Source organism: Hyaena hyaena, unplaced genomic scaffold, assembly GCF_003009895.1.
Source record: "Hyaena hyaena isolate Hyena2069 unplaced genomic scaffold, ASM300989v1 scaffold_797, whole genome shotgun sequence".
NCBI classification, from domain to species: Eukaryota; Metazoa; Chordata; class Mammalia; order Carnivora; family Hyaenidae; genus Hyaena; species Hyaena hyaena.
The window spans coordinates 280,935-304,943 of record NW_024081432.1 but is presented as its reverse complement, the minus strand read 5'-3'; the positions used below and the strand labels follow the sequence as shown (position 1 = coordinate 304,943).

The following is a 24,009-nucleotide window of genomic DNA, read 5'->3' as shown; positions in this document are numbered from 1 at the left end:
TGTAATTTCATAGTTATTTTAATAACCAGGTGTACATTAACAGTCACTTGATGAACTTTTTCTTTAATCTCAGCTAAACTCAAAACACAGTTTTCTTCACGGTTCAAACCAAACAGCTCTTCACGTCCCAGAGCTGCCTCACAGCTACCACAGATCACAGGGAGATTTACGGTCTGTTCATTTTCACCAGACACAGAACTGAACACCCACACACCATTTTCCAAGGAGGGAACTTTTACAATGAATGCTGGCTGCTCAGCACAGCCCATGGGTATATCTGGGACTCAAGCTGGAATTTTCCAGGGGAGAGAAGGAAGGCCTGGGAAGCTTGTGGCAAGAACCAAAGTTGGGGCTCATCCACCCTAGTTGGGAAGGGCTTCTCAGGGTGAGCGGAAGTCCAGGCTTAGGATGAAGGCCTTTGCAGCAAAGCATGACTCTCTGGGTGTAGGCATGAAGAAAAGGGCCAAAGGGTGACTGGTCTTTGAAGAAAACCCATTTTTGCGATGACTACAAAAAACTGCCATTTTTAGAACACACAGAAATAGAAGAAATACCTCTGTGGGGTTGGCTGATTTCATGATTCCACAACTACCTTCTCAACTACCCAAGATGGTGGCCCTCCAATAGAACACCCCAGGTGGAGGCCATCTGGGTTGAGGAAAAAGGGGAGAAGGTCGGGGGGGAAGGCAGGGCATCCTTAAAGAGGGGCCAGGCCAAGTGAAGAGAGGAAAAAAAGAAAGCATGGGCAGGAGGGGAGGGTCCAGCACGCCCTCCACTCTTGGATAAGACGGCATGAATTCTGAGAGGGATGTGACTCACATCATCTTCTCTTCCTAAACCCTTTGTATACAAGGGCTCTTTGATGTGTCTTATGGAACAGGACACAGGTGAATACAATTTTAGCTAAAGTGACAAGGTACAAGAAATACAAGGGATGGAACTAAAGGGAGTTTTCTTGAAATTATTAGGAATCTCTGTTTGGGAAGTTACTGATAGTTCCCCAGATCACGCTGCCCATCATGAAGGCATCAGAGGTGGTTGTTCCTACAGCACGGAACGCTTGTGTGGAATAGGAAGTTCTGGTTGAATGTTTCATTCGGCAGTCGCAGTGCAGATGACCAATTTGGCCATGAAAGCTAAGTTAACGGTAGCTACCTTAACAGGCTAAGTAACAGTAACTGCTAAGTTAACGCTAGCAGACGGTACACAAAAGAGGACTGGCCCACTAGTTGGTCTTTTCCTCCATCTGGCGGTTGCGGCTGGTACTGCAACACCTCCGACCGCCCAGCCCAGCCACTGAGGTTTAACAGCGGTCAGATGTTTCAGATCTGACAATCTCCCTGGGTCTGCAAAACCGTCATTCTGAGTTCTGCAACAGGCCCTTAAGTCTTTGAGTTATAAATGAAGAGGTGCATGCTCCCCCTAAGTTTCCTTTAAAATAAAGGCACCATTGAAAAAGCCTTAAAATAGCAAGATCCCTTATTATGAGGAGAAATGATCATTTTCATGAGAACAATAACTGGCTTGCTAGGGGGAGATCCTCTTCCTTGGCTATTTCCAAATTCCTTGTTAGCCCTGTGTTGTCCCCTTTTCTCTGGTCTTCAGCTTAGTAAAACCTGCCGTCAGAGATCGTGGCTTCTCCTTAGCACGTGACAGGTGTGTGACACCTGCCCTTTTCCTTCAAAATACCTAGTACACAGGGTTCTACAAGCTGGATCTCCCAAGCACAGAAGTCCGATCCCATGGTGGATATCCTCATTCTGCCTACGGGCCTCTTGAGTCCACAGATACTCAGGTGGCTCACAGAACTTGCTCCAAAATGGAATTTTCACAAGTGGCAGGACGGAGAAATTGACATTGGGCTCCATGTCCATAATGTGCCACATCACACGAGACTATGTGTCACTTCCACTCACCCTGGGAGACTTCAGATGGAAACAAAAAGCTCCCCCAGAGGATATGCTAAAGGAAGGGGGGAAAGATGGTTCAGACCTGAAAAGCAGACCCATGGCCCTGAACATGCCCCCCCAGCTCCAGAGACTCGCTTTCCCAAATCCCTGTGTGGCTCCCATCTCAGCTGAGATCACCTGTTTCTCACAAAACTTGGAGGATACCTAAGTGCCTAAATTTGCAAACGAAAAATCCTGTTCAATCATGGAGGGGCCTGGGTCCCAGATGGAAAGAAGCAGCCACTCACCGCCAGCACGAGCAGCCCTTCCTGGGGCCCCGCCTGGGCGCATCCTAACTTGGGATACCGGATGCACACCACCCCTTCGGGTTTTCACAAAGCCAAGGGGAGAGACGATCTCCAACAGACGTTTAGAGGGAGGTGTGTGAGCATGGCTGCCCCCACCCGCCCGAGGGCCTGTGTGCGCTCCCAGCTGTTGCCTTTTAAGAGCACCAAAGAGGCAGGCAGGACAGAGGAGGAGAAGGGTGGCCTCCTGTCCCCTCTCTTCCTTCCCAGCCCAGGAAAGAGAATTGGAAAGCAACGCTGGGAGAGCGGCCCCACCAAACACTGGCGCGATCGAGCAGGTGAACGTAATGGTTGGGTTTTGGTGTTTTAATAAAAGGTTCAAAGGAATAAAATCTAGGAGGGGATGTGACAAAGTCTGGCACCTGAAGACTGTTCACCTTCTCCACAGACCCTGGGGGACCGTGATGAAGGGACGACTGCCCCAGGATGGCCACCTGCCATTGAAATAAACGTGCTTCATCGACACAACACACAAGCCCCTGTATGCTCACCCCCCACCCCCCCACCTCCCCTGACACACCCTCCCCCAGCCCCGCTGAGCCTTCCGCCTTGCTCTGGGCTCCCACCACCCCCTCACCCCGAGTAACCATGTCCCTTTTGTTGATTTTCCTGACATCCCAGCTTTGTCTGTCCCCTTGTCATAAGATGCAGCACTACACACGCTCTCAACACTATATAGCAGACTCTTTTACCTTAGTAGCCTGTCTGATTGCATGCATGTAAATGGGGGAGGCAGGGCCCAACAAATCAAGGCTATGCATAAACAGAAAACAAAAGCAATATTCGTAAAGCTAGGCAAGCGAGTGTAGCATTGGAGAAACATAAGGCTTGAGGCTTATTGATTCTTTAGATCACAACTGTTTGGATTCGCTTTCCTTCTTAAATATCGGTGTACCATTTTGGCTTCAAGAAAATCTCTTCTTGCTTCTGCCCCTCTCTCTGGGGGAGGGGTCGCTTAACTCAGGGACGTGATGTTAGAACGGCCTCCGGGGGGCGCCACGATGCGCTTGCTGGCCGAGCGGACCCCCTCATCCACTTGGGTGCCTGCGGTGGGCAATACATCCCCAGGGAGAGACAAGGGAGAGAGAGGGGGGTGTGGACAAGAGAGAAACTGGATTAATTTTCAGAGTGTCAGATGGCAAGTGCCTTCCTCGCCTCATCTCCCAAGAAACTTCCATTCCAGTCTGTCGAGTATTCTAGGGGTTTCGTATCCACCGTGCCCTGGACTCCCTTCTCCACCAGGAAAAGCAAGGTCCTTATCATGATACTGTCCAGCATCATAAAAATGATACTTAAGGAAAGCATTACTTATGACACGAGAAATCAAAGCTTACATCCACTGCGACAAGCAATGTGTCAGCTGCTCCTCAGATACCTGACTCAGTCCTCACTATCCTTTGGGGAGGCTACTGTTAGTGTCCCCATTTCACAGAGGCAGTGACTGAGCTGTGAGAAGTCAGGCAAGTCGCCCAAGGTCTCACAACTCGGCCTGGTGATGGTGGGGCCCCTGCAGCCTCGACACAAAAGGAAACCCTGAAGTGCACGCGCTTAACGTCCATTCACAGAGGAGCTGTCGGAACTTTAGGGATTACGTCAGGCAGGGAGCGATTCAAAATGGCAACCACGCTGACAACAAATATTGTGCAAAGATAACGTGACTTCTGGCCGCGTCACCTCCAAACTTGCAGGCTTTTCCTTTTGCCTTCCTCCTGCTGCTGCCATTCCTTACTCCTTCCCGATACGTTTCCCTTTACCTCTCCCTGTCCCTTCTAGTGGTCTCGTTTCCCTCATACTTCGATTGTTCATCACAGACGTGCAAATCTCCGTTTATTTCCTCATTTTTAGACTTCTGGTTATGGAGCAAGTAGAATAGTTTTCTGCTAACACCGGTTCGTAAAGACTAGACAAGGTGAAGTCTTTGACCCCAGGCCAAGTGTTTAATCAACCGCATCTACTGCTAGCACTACCGTTACTACGAGAAAGGGGAGAGAAGGGTAAAAATGCCAGGTTAGAGGCACCCGAGTGGCTCAGCTGGTTGAGATCTGACTTTGACTCGGGCCATGATCTCACGGTTCTTAAGTTCAAGCCCCACGTCGGGCTTGCTGTGGTCAGCGCAGAGCCTGCTCCAGATCCTCTGTCCCCATCTCTGCCCCTTTCCCACTTAGACTCTCCCAAAAATAAATGAGTATTTTTTTTAAAATACTTTAACAAAACACCAGAAGACACTACTGCAATCTAAGCTATCTTTTAGAGACAGACAGAGCACCTCCATATCAGTTCATAATGGAAAGCATCTTGCCCCCACCCCATCAGGGATGATCTCTAAGCAGACCTGGTCATCATTTAACCTGACCTTGGACCTCAGCGAGCCTTACATCGCCTTCTCAGCAGGACTCCCTTCTGATTCGGCAAAGCTTCCTGCCTGCCCCAGGCACCATCTCCCTATAGGTGTCCTGCCAGCTTGCAGCACTGCTCCCTCACCGTCCCTCCCTTGTCCCCTTCCTTCCTCCCTTCTCACCTTCCGGCACCATCCACTCACCCGACAGGCTAAATCCCGACTGGTGGAGGTTCCTCACGGGCGGGTTGGGCCGCGTGGGAGAGCCCCGGGTGGAGCCCGCAGGGGTGCCCCCTTTGGGGGTGGTGGTCAGGTCAAACACTGGCCCGTCGTACATGCCCCTGGGGACCGCATGCAGGTCTGCCATCTGCAGCAGAGAAAGTGCGTCACCCTTTATTCTGTCAACAGCTAAGGTCTGTGCCAGGTGGCAGAGATAAAGGAGTGATTAACGGCGTCGTGGGAGCCAGAAAATAATAAAAATCAGAGGGCTACTTGAAGAAAAGGAGAAGCCATATAAGATACGGGGGTGTGAAAACAGAGTGACGGTGCAATGGGTCAGTGAAGACCTCTCTAAATAAGTGAGCTTCACTATTTTAAAAACATTTTTAATGTTTGTTTATATTTGAGAGACAGAGCATCAGCAGGGGAGGGGCACAGAGAGGGGGAGACACAGACTCCAAAGCAGGCTCCAGGCTCTGAGCTGGCAGCACAGAGCCCAACGTGGCCCTTGAACCTGGGAACCATGAGATCACGACCCGAGCAGAAGTCAGAGGCTTAACCAACTGAGCCACCCAGGTGCCTCCGGTGAGCTTCATTCTAAAGGAACAAAGGAGCGTGTCCTATGTCGTGGGGCTAGGGTTGAGGGAAGGAGGGGTTGAGGGAAGGAGGAGGCTGTGAAGTGCAGAAGACCAGTGCGGAAGGCAGAATTCCCAACAGAGGAAGGGGCGGGGCGTGGGGGTGGGAACGTTAGGGATTGAAGGATCACCTGCACATCGGAGCAGAGGGGACAGGGGGAGTGGGGGGAGGGGGACGTTATGGATGGAAGGACCATCTGCACACCGGAGCACAGGAGCAGGGAGGGCAGCAGTTTGGGACAAGGTGGTCCGTGCCGGTAGGTGTGAGATCCGGTGGGAGCTCCCCCCACACGCTCCTTAGCACAGAGCAGAGGTGGCAAACCTCAAAGGGAGCGTCCTACAGTTTGACCCGCGAGCCTCTGGCTGTGGCCGTGAACCCGACCTGGAACTGTGCGGCCAGCCAGCAACACCAGCCATGGGCATGCGCTGTGGTAGGCCCGGTGCCAGGAGTTGGGGGACAGGGTCACACGAAACCTAGGCCTCCCCCAGCGCGGCTCACGGTCTATGGGACGCACACCGCCTCCGCCCACGTCCTCTCAGCGGCTGCCTGGGGAGCCCGCCAGTGCGGGGTGGGCTCTGCTGCAGAGCCTTCCCTGCCCTGTGTTCACAACCCGGGTGCAGGCACAGAGGCAAAGCTCTTCAGACTTACAGCTGCCAACGACCTGGGTGGGACCATGTCTATTTCCATATTACCCGAAAAGCCTCCAGACCATCAACATTTCTTTGGGTGCAGAATCTAAGTCACATTAATGGAAATCAAGAGATGATGTACATGGGAGGCTGGGTTTCATTCTCTTCTCTATCCGGCCAAACCTGGAGTGCAGAATTTTACTCCATTCCATGTAACTTTAAATGATCGCTAATAAAGAGAGAAGAACGGTGGAGGGATTTAAGACATTGTCGGGAAGTAAATAGTGGAGGCTACAGGGATATTGAGACTAAACGACAGAGGAGTCCAGAAACGCACACGCGCTAAGAGATGTGCACCTCGTTCCGTGCAGATGCCCGGAGGGGAATGGATGGAACGAGTTGGTCGAACTTGGGGAGGGGGCTTCAGGCCAGCAGGAGGAAGCGGGTCGCCACAGGCAGGGCTAGCAGCTGCCTCAGATGGGGAGGCTGGAAGCCTCTGCCCACACAGAGGCTAGATGACCAGTTGGCAAGATCACAGGGGGGCCTGGGACGGGGATGGGGTGCTTGTGTGTGGACTTTCTGTGAGCCTCTCTCTATTGGCCACTGTGGCACGTGCCCAGACCCCGTCCCCAGCCCCCAACCTTGCCATCACCATGACTCCTTCTCCCGGCTGCTGGGGGTGCTGGCCCATCCCATGTGCACGCATGACCATGTGTGTTCTAACAGACAAGGCTGGGACCAGGGCTCAAATTCCACCCCATCCCAGGGCCAATCTAACCCTGCTCTGTGGAGCCCCAGCCTTACTGGAAGATGATCTTGTGACTGGTGTGGGGGTAGCGGAGGCTGCAAAAAACAGAGTTCTGGGCCTCACCCCTAAATCAACAGAAGCTGCTTAGTTAAGTAGGTGGTAGGTAGGTAGGTAGGTAGATACATAACACACACAAGAAACAGGTGTCTGTGTATCTATTTTGCTACCTGTCTGTCTATGAAACCAGAGACATACACAAGGTTTTATGTGAACCGGACACCTAGCTAAAGGAGTTACAATCATCTGCCTTCTAGAGCAACACTGGAAGAGATAGGACCTGGAGGGCTGGGTGTGGGCTGCTAATTCCCACTGTGAGCCTTAGTTATTTTTTAAAATATTTAACATTGGGGTTCAGTCGGTTTAATGTCTGGCTCTTGTTTTTGGCTCAGGTCATGATCTCATAGTTTGTGGGATCAAGCTCCAAACCAGGTTCTGTGCTGACAGTGCAGAATCTGCTTGGGATTCTCTCTCTCTCTGGTCTCTGTTCTCCTCCCCCACCCCATGCCCCTGCAAAATAAACTTTAAAAAACCCTTAAAAATATATATACACATATATGTGTGTGTTATTTTGAATTATTAAAATTTTAAATTATTTTAATTAAAAGTGCTATAAAAATGGAGGAAAGTCATTTGAAAAAAAGGTTTCTTGGGCCAAAAAACCTTTGGAAACCCCCTTGATAGTACCTTAAATGTGTGCGATTGTCCTTTGGGAAGAGACCACTGCTGTGAACTTCCTTGGGAGGGACTACGGCACACAGAGCCTCCCTGCCCTCAGGGGTACTGTCCCTGTGCCTGAGGGGACACAAACCCCTTCCCACACCTCCAGGCTCCACCGGCTTTCCTCACCTTCCTCCGGGCTTTAATGCGCTTGTAGACATAGTCCGAGAACGGGCTGCAGGGGATGAAGCGGCCGGCCCCCTGGGTCACGTGCAGGTTGCCGTCTTCCAGCATGATCTTGCCCTGGCAGATGACCACCAGCGGAGCCCCACGCAGCTCCAGCCCTTCAAAGATGTTGTACTCTGCAGCCTAGAGACGAGGGTGAGGGGCAGAGCCACGGGTGTGGGCACAGGACAGGCAGGCGAGGAAGGCAGTTCCTGTACTTGGGCCCTGCCTTCCGCATCACTGAGGCCAAAGCACCAGGCCAGCCAGGGCAAGCCTACATCGCCACCTGTATGCTCTCGATGGGCAGAAGCCCCGGGGGCAAGGTAGTGGAGACTGGACTGGCCAGCACAGAGAAGCATCAGTCTTCGGTAAGGCCCTCGTGTGGAAGTACATTTTGTCACTGGCAGTGCTCAAAGAGCAGCTCGGGAACTCTCGGGGATGCTGCGTTTGGCACTCTTGTACGGGGTGGGTGAAGAGATGGGTTGGATAACCCTTAGGTCTCCGCTAGCCCAAAATTAAATAATGTGATGTGACACAATGTCTAAACACACGCCATCCCCTCCCAAAATGGGATTTCGTTCTACTACCTTCATTGATTCAAAAAGCGCAAGGTCTGACCGCAAAGGGTTAAAGACGGCAGCTTGCAGTTGTGGGATCTGCACTCTAACTTCACCATTTACCTGCTGCATAAATTATTTAATTTCCCTGCACCTCCATGTCCTTATCTGTAAAATGGGGGCGGTAACAGTGCCTACCTGGCAGAGTCTATTACGGAAACTCAGAAATTAAAACAACAGGCTCCACTGCCTGAAATGTAAATGCTCTAAAAATATTAACTCTTTACTAACAAGGATTAAGCCCTTTAAGTACCAGGCTTTCATTATTATCCTCCACATGAAAGTCCTCATAAAGAAGGTGTCAGTGCTGTTCACCACTTTTTTTCCCTGTTCTTTGTCCTTCTGGGTACAGGGGACCGCTGCAGGCCCTGCCCTCCTGGGGCAAGGGAAAGCCCAGGACCGGCTGTGGCCAGTACCCTGTGAGAGGGTGATATGCACCCCTTCTCTAAGGAAAGCTTCCAGAACCAGTTCTCCAGGGACCAGGACCAGATCCCTGGCCTCTGCCATCAGAGGCACGTGTAGAGAGGGCGCCCCGTGTCTGAGTGTCCGTGCTGGGAACAGCCCTCTGCTGACCCAGCCAGGAGAAATAACCTGCTCAGGTGTTCCATCCCTGAGAATTTGGGGGGGTTTGTCACCATGGCCCATCCTGGCCCAGCTGGCCCGGGGACTCCACATCTGCACACCTCTCCCGACAGAGGTCCGCGCACACTTTCTCTGCGCTGCTCCTCTCCAGCCCGCACGAGCCTTACCGACTGGTGGTTCTTGGCAGAGACAATCTTCACCGCATCTGGATCCCAGATCACCAGGTCGCTGTCGGAACCCACAGATATTCTTCCCTTGCGGGGATACAGGTTGAAGATCTTGGCGGCATTTGTGCTTGTCACAGCCACAAACTGGTTTTCGTCCATTTTGCCTGTGGCCTGTTGGAATACCAGAAAAAGAGAAGTCAGTGCATGGCTTCTGAGCTCAGAGCAGGGAGACCTAAGAAGGGCCCTTAAGAAGATGAGCACAGAACCCGACCCACAAGCTGCACGGCTGGCTGTGCCGTCCTGGCTGCCAGGCAAAAGGGTTAACATGTGGCTTCAGGAGGAGGTCGCTAACTGCTCCCGAGGTGTGGTTTCTTCCCAGATATGTGCATACAGTTACTTCTCTGCCTTCTCATTCCAAAAAGAATTTCAGGGGCGCCTAGGGGGTTCAGTTGGTTAAGCATCTGACTTCAGGTCATAATTTTGCGGTCCATGGGTTTGAGCCCCGCGTCGGGCTCTGTGCTGACAGTTCAGATCCTAGAACCTGCTTTGGATTCTGTCTCCCCTTCTCTCTGCCCCTCCCCCGCTCACATTCTGTCTCTCTCCCTCAAAAATAAATAAACATTATAAAAGACAACATAACTGCACTTAAAAAAAAAAAAAAAAGAATTATAAAGTTCCCGGTAAAAACTAATGTGGTTATGAGCCCTTTTTTTTAGATAAGTGTTTGAATTTGCGTGGTCATAGGATAAATACAGAAGAGTATCACCCAAATGATAATCATGGTTAACACTGGATTGTGGAATTATTGAGTGAGTTTTGTTTTCTTTCGTGTGTGTGCTTCTCTGTGCTTTCCAAGTGCTCTATAATGACAGTGTATCATGTGGGTAATTAAAAATATATATATTATTTTTAATAATTCCACATAGTGCCAAGAGAAATATATATATATTCATAAATACACAACAACGTTTTAAAAAAACAAAATCTATGTGAGAGAAGAGACAAAAATGTTTATGCTTTTCCTCCTCATAAGACAAAAAATTTCTGGGTAAGGAAAAAAGAATTTAGTTTCAAATCTCGCTTTGAGCTTCCGAGGAGCAAAGATAAGAAGGGAAACTTGGTGGCTCACACTGTGTAGATGAATGAGGCATTTGTTTATATGCGATGTAAGTAGCTCAGAAATTAGTATCTGTAGAGATTTTAAAATAAAAGAGAAGCAGGGGTGCCTAGATGGCTCAGTTGGTAGAGTATGTGACTCTTGATGTTGGGGTTGTGAGTTCGAGCCTCACAATGAATACAGAGATTACCTAAAAACAAAATCTTTAAAATAATATAATAAAATAAAGGGAAGTGATCAACTTAATAATGAGTTAATTATTAATTTTACTAAAACCTTCGGGTCAGTCTTCATTTGCAATGTTGTTTTCAGCCTTTGTTGTGTTATTAAGGAAAATAAAACCAGGCCAATGTCAGAAGACACTGGTAGGCAGTCACGTGTACAGCCTGGATGACCACACACTCAGTCAAGAGTATCCTTGATTAGCAAGTTGACTTCCATCTCTTGGGCACAGACCCTTTGGTTACCATTTCAAGGGGTTCTATTCAGACCTCTCCAAAGGAGGGAGAACACTCCCTTGTTCTAGTGCATATTTAAGGCACTGTTAAGTATAGATCATTCATGCCACAGATGAAGGATCTGTATGTCTATGTCTACTTCTTAGTTCTTAATAGTCTAGATAAGGAGGTCTCCTCAGAATCTCAAGATTCATCACTCTAGAAGGAACATTCCGAAACCACCTAAGACACCTGGTTCCAGAAACATCTCAGCAGGTGTGAGGGCTCACCTACAAAGCAGCAGCAGCAGGAGGCACTGATCTGGCCCTGGCCCCCGGCCCGTGACCTTGATCCTTACCACAGCCTTGTCCCAGATGACAGACATCCGCTCTTCCACACCATTGGTGCCCTCAGGGATGGCTGTGAAGTTGTCCTTCCCAATGGCTTTCTGGGCAGTGCTGAAGGTGCAATGGGCGCTCCCAGAGAGCTGCAGATCTCCACTAGCAAAGGAAAAGAGCCCCATGTAAACCAGAAAAGTGGCTACAGGCACCACGGGGGACGGGAATTGAGTGTCCAGTGCCCGTGTTTGGAAGCCGAGACTTGAGTTTAGAACCCTTTCTGTACTTCTTACCAGCTGTGTGAGTGTGAGTTCTTTCCCTCCCTGGGGCTCAGACAGCCCATCTGGAAAACGAGGGGGCAGGGTTAGATCATTTCTGTGTAACAGAATAAAAGGGACCCAAGTGAACGATGCGTCTGGTCCTCTATGTCCTCTGGCGGGGCAGCGGGTAATGGGCAGCAGCAAACGAGTCTCCCTGTCATTTCAGTCAGATGCTGTTCACAATTAGGCAAATGGCCTGACCCTCAGTTGTTTAATCCGCAAAGTGGAGACGATAGCCCCTGGCTCATACAGTTGTCACAAGGAATCATGAGATCACGTGTGTAGTCTCATTGTATATGATATGTGTAAACTGCTCTTCCCGTTATGAATATGATTACAGTTAGTAATTTGTAAAACACGATGGGGAAGAGCCTGCCGTCTGTGCTCAGGGCTGCAGGGGAATTCCCCATGTGTTTTCCTCACTGTAGACTCCAGTCGAGCTCATGGACAGGCTGTTCCAGTCCTCCTCACTCCACCCCCACCCCACCCCCCTGCCCCCCAGCCCCATGATGTTTCCACATGCTGCATGCTGCTTGCCAATTCCGCACCAACCTGGCCAGCAAGGAGTTGATGTAGTCAGGAGTGGTTGGGTCAGGGCTCAGAGGCGGGGAGGTCACAAAGGCAGCCGCCTTCGCCCAGTTCTTGCTCCAGTAGTGAGTTCCATCGGTGCCAAGGCTGGCAGTGATGGGCTCGCCAAAGACCACGTTCCCTGCGGGGGTAGCAAATAGGCGATGGGTCTGCATAACATATGTGCTGCGCTGGGCCTGGGTCAGGTCATCGGAGCCCCTAGCCCTACTCTCAGCTGTGGCTCTGAAAACAGGCAGGCCTGAGTTCAAGTCCGTGCGCCCACCTTTTCTAAGCCTCTCCTTTCCTATCCACTAAACATGAACAATTTTGTATTCCCTAGTTCACAAGAAGCCATTGGTTTTAAGATGCAGCTTTAATTCCCAAATCCGGAGGCAAAACAAAAAATGTATACTGATTACAAGATTCATCGACATTTCAGAAATATTAAAATGTGGACTAGATCTGTCTTGGAATTGAGGCATCAGACTATGTCTATTTCTCAGGTTTCTGAAAATGAAAGGATCTGACACGTACGAAGTGTCTGGTGCACAGGAAATGCTTAGTGAAAGTGACTTCCTTATACTACTGCTATTCCTTCCCATGGTAGGGGCCCAAAGCCCCCAATGTGCCTGCATCACTGGGAACTGCTAGATCATGCTTGTTGCAAGGAAATGCTTTGGTTCCACAAAGTCAAGTCCACTCCATTGGATAAGAGGCTCTCATGATCTTTCCATCAAGCCTATTACTCCATAACCTAATGCAAGGAGTGATCTGCTCAAGGACACCCTATAACCTGGGACACATCAAAGATGACGCTCGTTCCTTAGACCCTGTGTCTGGAACTGGGGGCTTATACGCCCAAAACAAGCAGAGGGGAGAAGGGATACTGGGAAATAAACTGATCTAAGCTAGCTTCTTAAGGAAGGGAGAGAGAAACAGAAGGCAAATGCTGTCTCATAGAACGTTGGTTGGTACCAAGTTTCTCTACATTAGAATTTTGGAGAAAAGATGGTCCATGAAGCCCTGGACTTGTCCAACTTCAGTCCTCCATCTTCCACATTCAAGTTCCTCACAATGTCAAAGTTCAGGAAGGTTTTATGGCCAAAATTATAAATCGGTCTTACCATCCTTCAACTCCAATCTATTGGTTTTGGTTCCTTGGAATTCTTTGTCCAAAGAATTCTAAATATGCTTCTGGTTTCACTACAAGAGTCAAGATTGATTTGTGATGCCTGCCATGGGCAAAAGAAGGAAGCAATGATAATGATTCGTCTGCGACAGACCTGCTCTATGGAGTGAATGGAAAAAGGATCCACACAAGACTAATGAGAATTTCAAGGGCTCTCTAAAACTATTTACCAAACTAAAGCATAGAGGACCACAAAGACAGAAAGAAAGAAATGAAAGTTAAGACAAGCCCTAAGGTACTTTTAAGAGAAAAAACAATCTTAAAAGTAGAAGAACTTTCCTTTTGGACTATCTTTAGATATACAAGTAGAATAAAGCAAAAACTGTACTTATAGTTGGGTTTGCATATGAGCGCTCCCACTAGGAGATCCTGACACAATGTGCTTCAATTTAAAAAATGGGGATAATCATTTTTCATTGTGAAAAATGGTGATGGTAAAGGCTATTAATTTCTCAGGGTTCTGTGACAATTCTACAGAATGCTAAATTTGAAGCTTTTGTGTCAGGGCAGGGCGTACGGCTGGTCCTCATTAAACTGTGGATTCCTAATATCAATTCTGAGCAGCCATGCAGGGTTACCAGGGGCACCCGGGGGGCTCAGTCAGGTAAGCACCCGACTCTTGATTCCAGCTCAGGTCATGATCTGACAGTTCATGAGCTTGAACCTTGCATGGGGCTCTGTGATGATGGGGAGGACGCTGCTTGGGATTCTCTCTCTCTCTCTCTCTCTCTCTCTCAAATAAATAAACTTAAAAAAGAAAAAACAACACCTGGTGACTCAACACACTGGGACTCGGGCTCAGGAGGGAACAGTGAACCGCTACACCCTCCTCGTACTCTCGTCCTCGCAGCTCCATCCCGGAGAAGAACAGGTCGTGAGATGTTTACTGGCTTGCACATCAGGAGTCGAGGTTTCAGCACTGGAGCGAGGCCTCCCCGCCACCCGGGAGACACAGCTGTAGAGCTCTCCATGCGAGACCACCGGGAGCCAGAAGGCCAAGGGTGAGGAACTTTCTCCATGGGTTTAAAATAAGACCCAGCATGTAGCTGAACCGCCCTGTCCTCCAGGCCCCGGGCAATCCTGAGAATATCTCCCAGGCACAATGCAGCCAGGAGCGGAAGGCACAGAGAGGGAGTGTGGAGGGTGGTCTTGGAGGGCCGGGAGTGGGGGGTGGGGACAGGGGATTCCCCATGCAGCATTTTTTCTTTTTTTTTCTTTTCTTTTCTTTTTTCTTTTTTCTTTTCTTTTCTTTTCTTTCTCTCTTTCTCTCTTTCTCTTTCTCTCTTTCTCTTTCTCTCTCTCTTTCTCTCTCTCTCTCTCTCTCTTTCTTTCTTTTTTTCTTTCTTTTTTTTTTTTTGCCTTTCTCCAAGAATGGGTAAGGAAGGAAGATTGGGCTGCTTTCCTGGTTCTCGCCCAGTGACTCATACCTACTGGAGCAGCCACACCATGTCACGTTGAGACATTTAAAAGCAGGGAAAGAAAAACAGCAGGCTTACTGTGAGCAGGGTAAGGCAGGCGCTGTCCCAGAATGTGCTAGCTACAGAGACTGTCTAGACAAGTAGGAAGAATCCCGTCCCGGAAGAAAAGGGTCTCCTCTTTGCCAGAGAGGCAGGCAGCTGAACACTCAGCCGTCAGAGTCAGTGGGACTATTTTTAGCCACCACCAGCCACTCACATGCAAAGGGTGGGAGATGAGCACCCCCCCCCCCACCGTCCCCCAGGCCGGCTCTCCATGACCAGAATGGCCACCAGCACACAGTAGGAACGATCATACACGGGGACCTAGTAAATTATCTCTCCCAATCACACACAGGGCCCTTTGCCTGCAGGCTCTCAACCACACTGTGCTCACAAGTGAGCCCATTAGTGTGTCACTGAAGACAAGAACAAAAAGCGTAAAAGGATGCTCCGAAGTGAGAGTAAACTTCAGCTTAGCACCAGATGAGCAAATGAAGCCCAAATTAACAGCACAAGTCAGCAGGCGGTGCTTTAGAGACCCATCCAACTCCTTTCCCAAAATGACCTGTGCTCACCTGTGTGGCTCAGGTGGTGGGACCCTGGCCCTGCACTCTCTCCTCAATCTGGACAAGCAATCACGCCATCCCCAGAGCAGGTACTGGTTCAGAGATGGGCCCATGTCCCAAGCCCAGGCCATCACAGTCCTCCTAGGCACTTTGGCTTGAGCTATCAAGAAAAGATGGACTCTACTTTCTCATTATGCATCCCCCATCAAGTGCCTCTTAGCAGTTCTGCTTGTCACTATTCACACGAAATAAAAAGCCGACAGAGAAGAAAGCAGAGACAAGAGAAGAGGAATAGTGATAGAGCCCCAACATCACTGTTTAAACCCCTTGATCCAGCTATGCCTAAAACACCTCCAACAAAAATTTACTTTTGTTTGTTTAAGTCCATTTGAGTTGGATCTTTGTCTTCTGTCCCCAATATAATCTTGACTAGTATGTCCACATAAAGCTCAGATAAAATGAACTGCCAGTGAAGGACCAAAGGGAGGAAGAAAGATGCACCAAGTCTCAAAGAAGTGAATGAAGCTGTTCCATCTCGGGCAAACCGCTCACCTTTCCTGAGCCTAGTTAACTCCTCTAACCAGCGGGAGAAATGCCAGGGTCCTGCCATCCACACAGGACCCCGAAAGGATCACCTGGGCTAACTCGGAGGAAGGGCTTCCCAGACAGCATGGCAGTGAGCAAAACAGGCACCATTTCTACAGAACAGCTGGGGGGTGGGGTGGAGCAGCAGGGGGAGGGGAGGGAGGAGGGGGCAGCCACACAGCTGGTTCTGAGCTCTTGGGAACACCAATCACCTTTTTTCCTGGCTTGGGAGATGAGGTCGGCCGCACTCTTGCTCATGACCTTGGTGACGTAGAGCGGACAGTTGGTTTGGCTCGCGATGGTGATGGCGCGGAACACAGCCTCAGCTTCCAGCTGCAAAGAGAAGTCCCAGGAGTTGAGAGAAGCATGAGCGTCCCGGGGAGCCACTCCCCTGCCTCCACAAACTGAGCGGGTAGCGAGCGCGGTGCTTAAAAGCCTACGGAATCTGCAGTTAGAGTCCTTGGATCCAAACCTTGGATCCACCACTTCTCAGCTGGCTTCTCAGAGCCTCGTCCTCACTTTCCATGGATGATTCTCTCTCTTCCCGTGATTATGCCAATGGCTGCATATGATGGAAGCCTTTGCTCCCCAATCTTCCCAGACAGGTTCTCCAGCAAAACACAATCCCCACACTAATACTTCAGCATTAACCAGTAAAGGCAATTGGACATCAAATCCTTTCCTGCGGCTCTGGGTGGTCAGCGATGGCAATCCCAGCAGGCCTTTCTTACACGAATAATTCACAGACTTCTCAGCAGAGGCTTCTCTTATTATCCATTTCTCCCGTCCCACCCGAAAGTAGAATCTATGAGTTCAAATGTGCTAACCAGCTCAGCTGAATTTATTCAGTAAGAAATAATGAGTTTCCCCTTACTTTAATAACAAAGCAGGGGGGCACCTGGGTGGCTCAGTCGGTTGAGTATCCGACTTCGGCTCAGGTCATGATCTCACAGTTCGTGGGTTCGAGCCCCGCGTCGGGCTCTGTGCTGACAGCTAGCTCAGAGCCTGGAGTCTGTTTCAGATTCTGTGCCTCCCTCTCTGATCCTCCCCTGCTCATGCTGTCTCTATCTCTCTCTCAAAAATAAATAAACTATTAAAAAAAAAATAACAAAGCAGGGTCTTCAGAGCTCAGGGTCTCTCACATGGCCTGGGTCTGAGTTCCGGTTCTGCCAGTTAGAGGCTGAGTGACCTCAGGGACGTTACACAACCTCTCAAACTTTCAGTTTCCAGTCTAGCAAGGGGGAATAGTAATAGGACCTGGCACATAGGGCTGTTGTGAGGATGAGGAGTTCATCCTTTAAGGCAACTGGCCCACACCTGGTCCTCGCAGGCTGGCTACTGGTCTTACTGCTGATCACAGCCCCTGACGGGGGAGAAAGAGCCTGTGTTACTGCCACAAGGCCAACACACTCCTATTCAGCCTGCTGCAAAGGCGCTAGCATTCTCCCATTCAATCAGCAGCAGCTCCTTTTTGGATGGATACAACATTCTGGTTAGCCCATGCAACCCATCACTTTTAAAAATACCAAAAATAGCTTGCAGATGCCCAGTGCTTGCATAATGCAAACCAGCCACTGACCTTGGGGGGTGTGGCCCAGCAGACAGATGCTAGAACCTGGCGGGCCCCGCTGGCGGCCCCCAAGCTGCACTTTGTGCCAAGGAGATGAGACCCCAGAGCCCCTGACAGCAGGTGAATGCTCCAGGCCATGTTCCTGAAGCAGCCGGACTTCTGGAGCAAACCTGGGGTTCAGCTCTCTGCCCAGCATCACTGGAGAAGGCGGCTGAGCGTGCTCTGCACTGAAGAGGGGCAGGCTCCTCGCATGCCCATCCCGCCCTCCTCACACCTGTGCCGACCACGCCGCTCCCCAATCCTGGCGCCTCTGATCCCGTGCCCTCCCGGCCCAGCAGGTTTCCAGCACCTTGACAACATGACTATCTTTGGAAGGTTACATCACCCTCCAGCTTCACCCAAAAGGATTTCCAGGACTGTCCAGCTCTGCAGCCGAGAGGCTTTTTACTAAAAAGGAGACGGGAACAGGGGCAGTGGGGTGGGGTGCGGGAGGAGGGGGGGCTGGAAAAACAAACCAAGGAACAAAAATAGACAAGGCTCAGAAATCCCCTGGCTGCTGCTACAGGAATCAATTGTTGCCAGCAAATCTCTACAGTGACCAGCATTTAGGAAAAGTTTCACAAACAGTGCTGATCACCCTGGCCCTACTCACAGCATGTAGACAGCTTTCCAGTCCTTCACATGGGAAGGGCCCGTGGCTTACCCTCTCTGAGCTGCAGCTTCTTCTAGCAGCAACACTACCAACCGCCCAGGACAGCGGCAAGGACAACTGAGGCAATTAATTAGGCACAGCTCCAGGTGTAAGCTAACGTTCCACAGAAAGGAGCCGTAATACATATTATGGAATACTTATAAATTATTTCAACTGGGAAATGATATCATCACACACAAAGGAGTTTCTAGGGCGCTGAAAGAGCTCTGCTTCTCCAAGTGGATGTCAGTTACACAAATGTAGTATTTGGCTTGTGAAAATCCCTTGCATTTTTATGATTGGGGCACTTTTCTGTATGTGTGTTACATCTGCATGTTACAAAGCCTCTAAAAGAGATGGGCAACAGGGATACACTTATGTCTGGCTCTGCCTCCTTCTCACACTCTCACTTCTGTAGAGTGTGGGGCTGGGGATGACAGAGCAGGAGCCGGGCCCTGGCATGCACACAGAGGGCCCTGAACACACCGCCCCAGTGCCAACCCAGGGCTGGCCTCCCCAAAGCCAATATGCTGTCAGCCGTGCGGGCAGCCAAGTCCCCGCTCTGTGGCCTATGTCAGCAGCTGAAGTTGCCGACATCCCCAACACATGCAATCAGCCACTCGTTACGTGTTATTCACTCGTCAGGGGCTAAGCAGTCACTAAGTAGTCACAATTCATCATTCATCTTACACATGGGAAACTCCCATACCTGGACCCATCACACAAAGCAACAGACGTACGTCTATGAGACGCCTCCTCCACCTGCTCTCCATATGGCTAATATTCCATTTTGCAGGACTCAGAAGAGAACATGGACTGAGAGGGTCAGTGGAGATGTCTTTAAGATTCACATCGACTAAGGAAGGATTTAGGGATTTACCTCTCCAACTGAGTACCTGCGGAGTACGCTCCAACCTGTGTTACCTTTAGAGAGATTAGGGGTCAGAAGTAAACATTTCTCTTACATTCTTTTTCTCAGAGCCCCGAGATGGGTCAGTCAGAAGCGGTGTCTGGATGAAAGGTTCCAGGATCGCTACCTGGTACTCACAGAGGTCCTCACCTTTCAGGGATCCCTGCTCATATACCGTGTGCGCACGTGCCTAGGAAAGGCAGGCTCAACACAAACCCTCCAAGTGTCAAATGAGCAGTGGCCATAAGCCGGGCTGCTGGGGACTGACTGCAGTAATAGGTGTGTCCCAGAAGATGCTGGTAAGCAGAGAACCTGCCCCTCTTCCGTTCCCTGCCCCCCGCCGCCCCGTAACTCACCTCCTCTGGTCTGCTCAGCACATGGCCTTCTGGGCCAGTAATCCCCATCTCCAACATCCGGGTTTGCTCCTACAATGAGAGGAACACAGAATGGTTTTGAGATAAGCTCCACTGAGGTCCAGAAAACCTGTGCTGGTGCGTTTTAATCTGAAGAAGTGTTCAAGGGAACAGAAAGAATAAAATGTGTACGTTGAATACATTTTTGAATGTTCTCTCTGGAATTGTGAAATAGGGTCAAGTCTTAACTAAGAGGAGGAAAAGAAAAAACGTTTAAGGGTGGCTTTTTTTTCACTAGAAGGAAGGCAGTCTGTTCGAGGTTCATTTTCTTCCTACATGACACATCAAAAGTCACACCAGCTCACTTACTCCTGACAGTTTCATGCTGTGTCTCCCAAGGTCTGGTCCACCTAGCACCTACATCAGAATTGCCTGGGTTGCCTTTTCTGGCCACGCAGCTGTGTGGTCCTCTCCAAATCAGAAAACAGACGCTAAAGTCTAGGAATCTGCACTGTAACAAAGCCCTCAGGCTATTTTGTGGTTTAGATTTATGGCTGGAGTAAATGGATTCAGAATTTAACCAGACAAAATAATGCCTCAAAATGGCATTACTCTTTGGGTCAGATTCTATTTAATTAGGTTGTTTTGTGGCAGAACTACCCACCCCTCATGGCTAATGGCTAAATTCTTCAGACATCGGGCCAGCTTTCTGGAGGAAGCAGGTGGCTGGGCAGGGAGCACACTCGTGGGCTAATTGGAGTTGGCATAAATCCTAACTGTTCATATCTGAAGTTTGCTGGCCTTTGCTCCCAAAATACTAAGGCCAATTCCAGTGAAACCCTGCACTGGTAGGGAGGGAGAGGAAGGAGAGAGAGTGAAGTGAACGAAACCTTGTTTCACTTTGAAAATAGGAGATGTTTAGAAGGGAAGGGATTCCTTCTCCCTGGAAAAGAAGAACCAGCTTTTGTTGGTTTCATTTTGTTCTGAGTAATATAAATTCTGCTTAATGCGTAGGAAGAAAGATGCATATATTCTAAGCAGCTGTAAACAGTGAAATGGCCCCGGTGGTGTCCAGCTCTCCAGAAGAACAAAGGCTGAACAAAGGCTGATTTTTACCACCATCTTTACTTTTCATTTTTACTGTGCCGTTTATGGAGCCCTAGGCTGAATACAATTTCTTCTGAACGCTGGTCAGTTTCTGCTCTGCTTTGCCTTCTCAACTCACACAAAGGTCAAAGTGTCCAACGAAAGCCTCTTCTGTCTCATAAGACACTCTTACTTCTCTCACTTCTATTCTTACTTCTCTCGTGTTCAAGAGGGCTGGGCCAGCGACCAGGAGGAAGCTCACTCTAGTGATGGCTTCCAAACACATTCAAATCATCAGGGGAAGGTTTTCAGATTATGCTCGCCTGAAGTTTACTACTGACCTCCTAAATCAAAATCTCTGGAAGCAGGAGAATCTCAGGAATCCCTAAGCTCCACAGGTGATTTTAATGCACTACTCATGCCGGGAAGTCCCATTCTTTTTAAAATTTTTACATTTTTTAACATTAATTAATTAATTTTTTAAAAAATGTTTTTTACTTATTTCTAGGAGAGAGCGAGAGAAGGCATGAGCAGGGGAGGGTCAGAAAGAGAGGGAGACACAGAACCTGAAATAGGCTCCAGGCTCTGAGCGGTCAGCACAGAGCCCGACGCGGGGCTTGAACCCTCGAACCACGAGATCATGACCTAAGCGAAAGTCGGACGCCCAACCGACTAAGCCACCCAGGCGCCCCTAACATTAATTTATTTTTTGAGAGACAGAGCATGAACAGAGAAGGCGCAGCGAGAAAGGGAGTCACAGAATCCAAAGCAGGCTCCAGGCTCTGAGCTGTCAGTACAGAGCCCAATGTGGGGCTTAAACTCACAAACCATGAGGTGGTGATCTGAGCCGAAGTTGGAGGCTTAACTGACTGAGCCACCCAGACGCCCCTGGGAAGTGCCATTCTTCAAGGCCATGGTGTTCCTAGAGCGGAGACGTTAAGAAGCACAGGCAAAGACCCAGTGAAGCCAGTTTACCCGGGTGCAGGAGCAGTGTGGGCTCCTTGGGACACAGATCATTGCCATAATTACATCACAGTTTGAGGCCGGATACAATTTTGGTTTGCTCCATGAGGAAAGGGGCCCTGTCTTTTTCATCTTCCCTCCCCAAGGCGTGGCATATAGTAGGTGCTCAGTAAATACTGTCAGATGATGAGCTAAAGATCCTGTACTCCTAGAGTGCCTTGCCAGTCGGAAACTTCTGAAAATGGTACCTTTGAGAGAGATTTCTCCCTGCTCTTTGGTGACTTTTGCCTAAACTCAGAGTACAGCAGCTGCCTTCATTTAGACAACGTTCTAAAATCTTTCAGCTCAATCGCAATGTAATAAACACACATAACAAACTCATCCATGTGGAAAAATGTCCTTATTCTTTCCCTGAGAAGAGATCCTTCACAAGGTGGAGGGGGTGGGGGGGGGGGGTCAGAGACATTTCTGTGCTATGGAGCCACAAGAGGAAGCAGGAAACGGGGCTTAGCATTGCAGCCTGTTTGCCTCCACAGGGCTGAGGAGAAAGTAGCAGGCACTTTGGTTTCGAGGGCGTCTGGAGGGAGGGCTAGGCCCCTGGCTGCTGCACTAAAAAAGCCAAGAGGAAGAGTAACAGCCCTAACACGACCAGGATGCCTCCCACGGGCACCGGACACTCTTTGGAAGATGATTTCGTGATCTCTGGGTGCGTGGGGGACGCGGGAGAAGGCTGTCGGGGGCCTGACTAATTTCCCTCCTCGGTCAGCAAGGGGAAACGACACATTCAGCTCACTTCCTCCGCTGGTGAGACAACCTCCAATGTCTGCAGTGGTAACAGCTGGAGCCCTGCTCTGTGGGGACGCTGCCTCTCTAAGCGCCTGCAGCTGGACTGATGGAGCAAAGGGCCTGGGACACACCAACTCTGGGGGAAGATGCCCACTGGGCCAACCCATCTTAGAGCGAAGCGTTTCTTCTCCCCGTTACTGACTGTGATACCTGGGCCCTGTGACTTAATCCTCTGAGCCCAGTATGCTCACCTACAAAACCAGGCAGACGGCGGCCATCTTTAACGGGCCCGGTGCAGATGGAATGAGAATGTGCTAGAGCACTTCCCAAGTGCCTACAGTAGTCCGTGCTGGCCAGGTGGGACCTGCTGCTGGAAGCCAGCGGGGCTGAGACGAGGGTCAGCCCCACACTGTTCCCACACCCCTGCTGACCCATTCACCAGGTCCTGGACAACTTCTGTGGAATACATCAGCTGGGGGCTCACCTCAGCAGCCTCGTGCCTGGCACAGAATGCACAGGAAATACTCTTTGAGAGGATGAGTAATGGATTTTTGCTGTGAAGATTATTAAATGAGCTGAGAGAGCTCCCACTCTTCTGGCTGCCTACCCTCAGTGGGGGCCAATCTTCAATGCTTCTGAGATCAACAAAACCCTGGCTAAGACACATCTGTGCATCCAGCCCATTAAGTGACCCAGGAGATGGAGAGAGCGCTTTCTGCTTCCTCACAAATGATCACTTTGGGCCTTGGAGCCTCACTTTCCAGGTTTCTCAGTCCAACTTCTAGGAAACCAGTGGGGCATCTGATCCCCACAAGACCTATGTTCTTTATTATCTAAAGCGGTGAGTTCCAGAGTCCTGGATGGGATTTCTGCGACGTGCTGCCTTACGGTTTTTCTCTGGGGCAGAGAATGTCACATAGCTTGGACTCCCTTTGAAAAAAGAATCAGCCGTGATCTCCCACTTAAATGGTCCAATTTGAAAACCTCTCCCGCAATGCCTTTTCTGATTCCCCAGGATGACCAGACAGCTCCCTGTTTTAAAGTGGCATCCCTTTCTCCCTCAACGTGTCTTCATTCCACCTTTTCCCCTCCTCCTAGACTGGGAAGTTCTTTAGGGCAGGTTCTGTTTTTAGCACAGTGTTTACAACCGTGCCATGTGCACATTAACAGCTCAGGCAATATTGAAGGAATGGGAAAGAGACAGGCTGAAGACCGAAGCTCATGCAGCCAGTGTGCCCCGGGGGACAGCACAACGTCACCTGGGCAATGATATCCCCGTTCTCAGCATGAACTTGTGCGATGGCTCCCAGCTCTCCCAGACAGGTGAAGATCTCGTACAGCTGAAAGAGAAAGGACCTGGAGTCACCTTTACAAGCCACTGGTGCTTTCAGCAACTTCGCGCAAGGGTCAATCACTAGAGCCATAAATAAACCAAATGAGGAGAACCAGAGGAAATCAGTGATTAGGGCGAGAAATGCAGCCTAAAATATGCATGATCAAAGACTGCGAGTCCAGAGGAGCTCGAGGAAACTGTCTATATAAAGAACATGTCAGGTCTCCTCAGCAGTGGGGGCAAACATATAACAAAGTGCTATTAAGACTTCTACTCTGCCTCCAGCACACATTTTTAATGGTATAATTTCCCGTTTTGCTGAGATCGACCCTCACAACTCTTCTCAACAAGGGCTCCTTAAAGCTGCTACAGCCTGGCCCTATTTCTTAACCCATCAATGCAGACCTCCCTTCACCTCCCAGCCAGGAGGCATGGGAATTAACTTCTTGCATTCCCTCTGAAAACGTGAGATTCATCTAAAACCAACACGGGCCCCCTGAGAATGTCTTTGGGAGAGTCACAGGCAAGCTATGACCCCCGAACAGCAGAAGCCCCTCGTTAATCCTGCAGGATGCAGCACCTCACATTTGCACTGAGCTCACGTGGGGTTTA

The 24,009-nt window shown here is 49.8% G+C and overlaps 1 protein-coding gene and 1 long non-coding RNA gene across 3 annotated transcripts in view; both read right to left on the bottom strand.

Annotated features, from left to right (window-relative positions):
- Positions 1-24,009, bottom strand: part of DPYSL3 (dihydropyrimidinase like 3) — a 116,820-nt gene continuing 92,811 nt past the window's right edge. Inside the window, exons 6-14 of one of the 2 annotated variants that reach the window (XM_039219188.1) lie at positions 23,324-23,404; positions 19,233-19,301; positions 15,918-16,038; positions 11,894-12,050; positions 11,042-11,183; positions 9,130-9,300; positions 7,728-7,907; positions 4,794-4,956; positions 1-3,298 (exon numbers count right to left, since the gene is read on the bottom strand). In XM_039219188.1, the coding sequence (XP_039075119.1) occupies positions 3,210-3,298; positions 4,794-4,956; positions 7,728-7,907; positions 9,130-9,300; positions 11,042-11,183; positions 11,894-12,050; positions 15,918-16,038; positions 19,233-19,301; positions 23,324-23,404 (1,173 nt within the window). In that variant the 3' untranslated portion in view covers positions 1-3,209. The remainder of the gene's footprint in view (positions 3,299-4,793; positions 4,957-7,727; positions 7,908-9,129; positions 9,301-11,041; positions 11,184-11,893; positions 12,051-15,917; positions 16,039-19,232; positions 19,302-23,323; positions 23,405-24,009) is intronic. The other variant, XM_039219189.1, reaches the window with a different exon arrangement.
- Positions 14,429-15,911, bottom strand: LOC120221672. Its single transcript, XR_005525865.1, has 2 exons — positions 15,673-15,911; positions 14,429-15,280 (listed from the first exon to the last, which is right to left on the bottom strand). It is a non-coding gene; the product is annotated as an uncharacterized LOC120221672 (long non-coding RNA).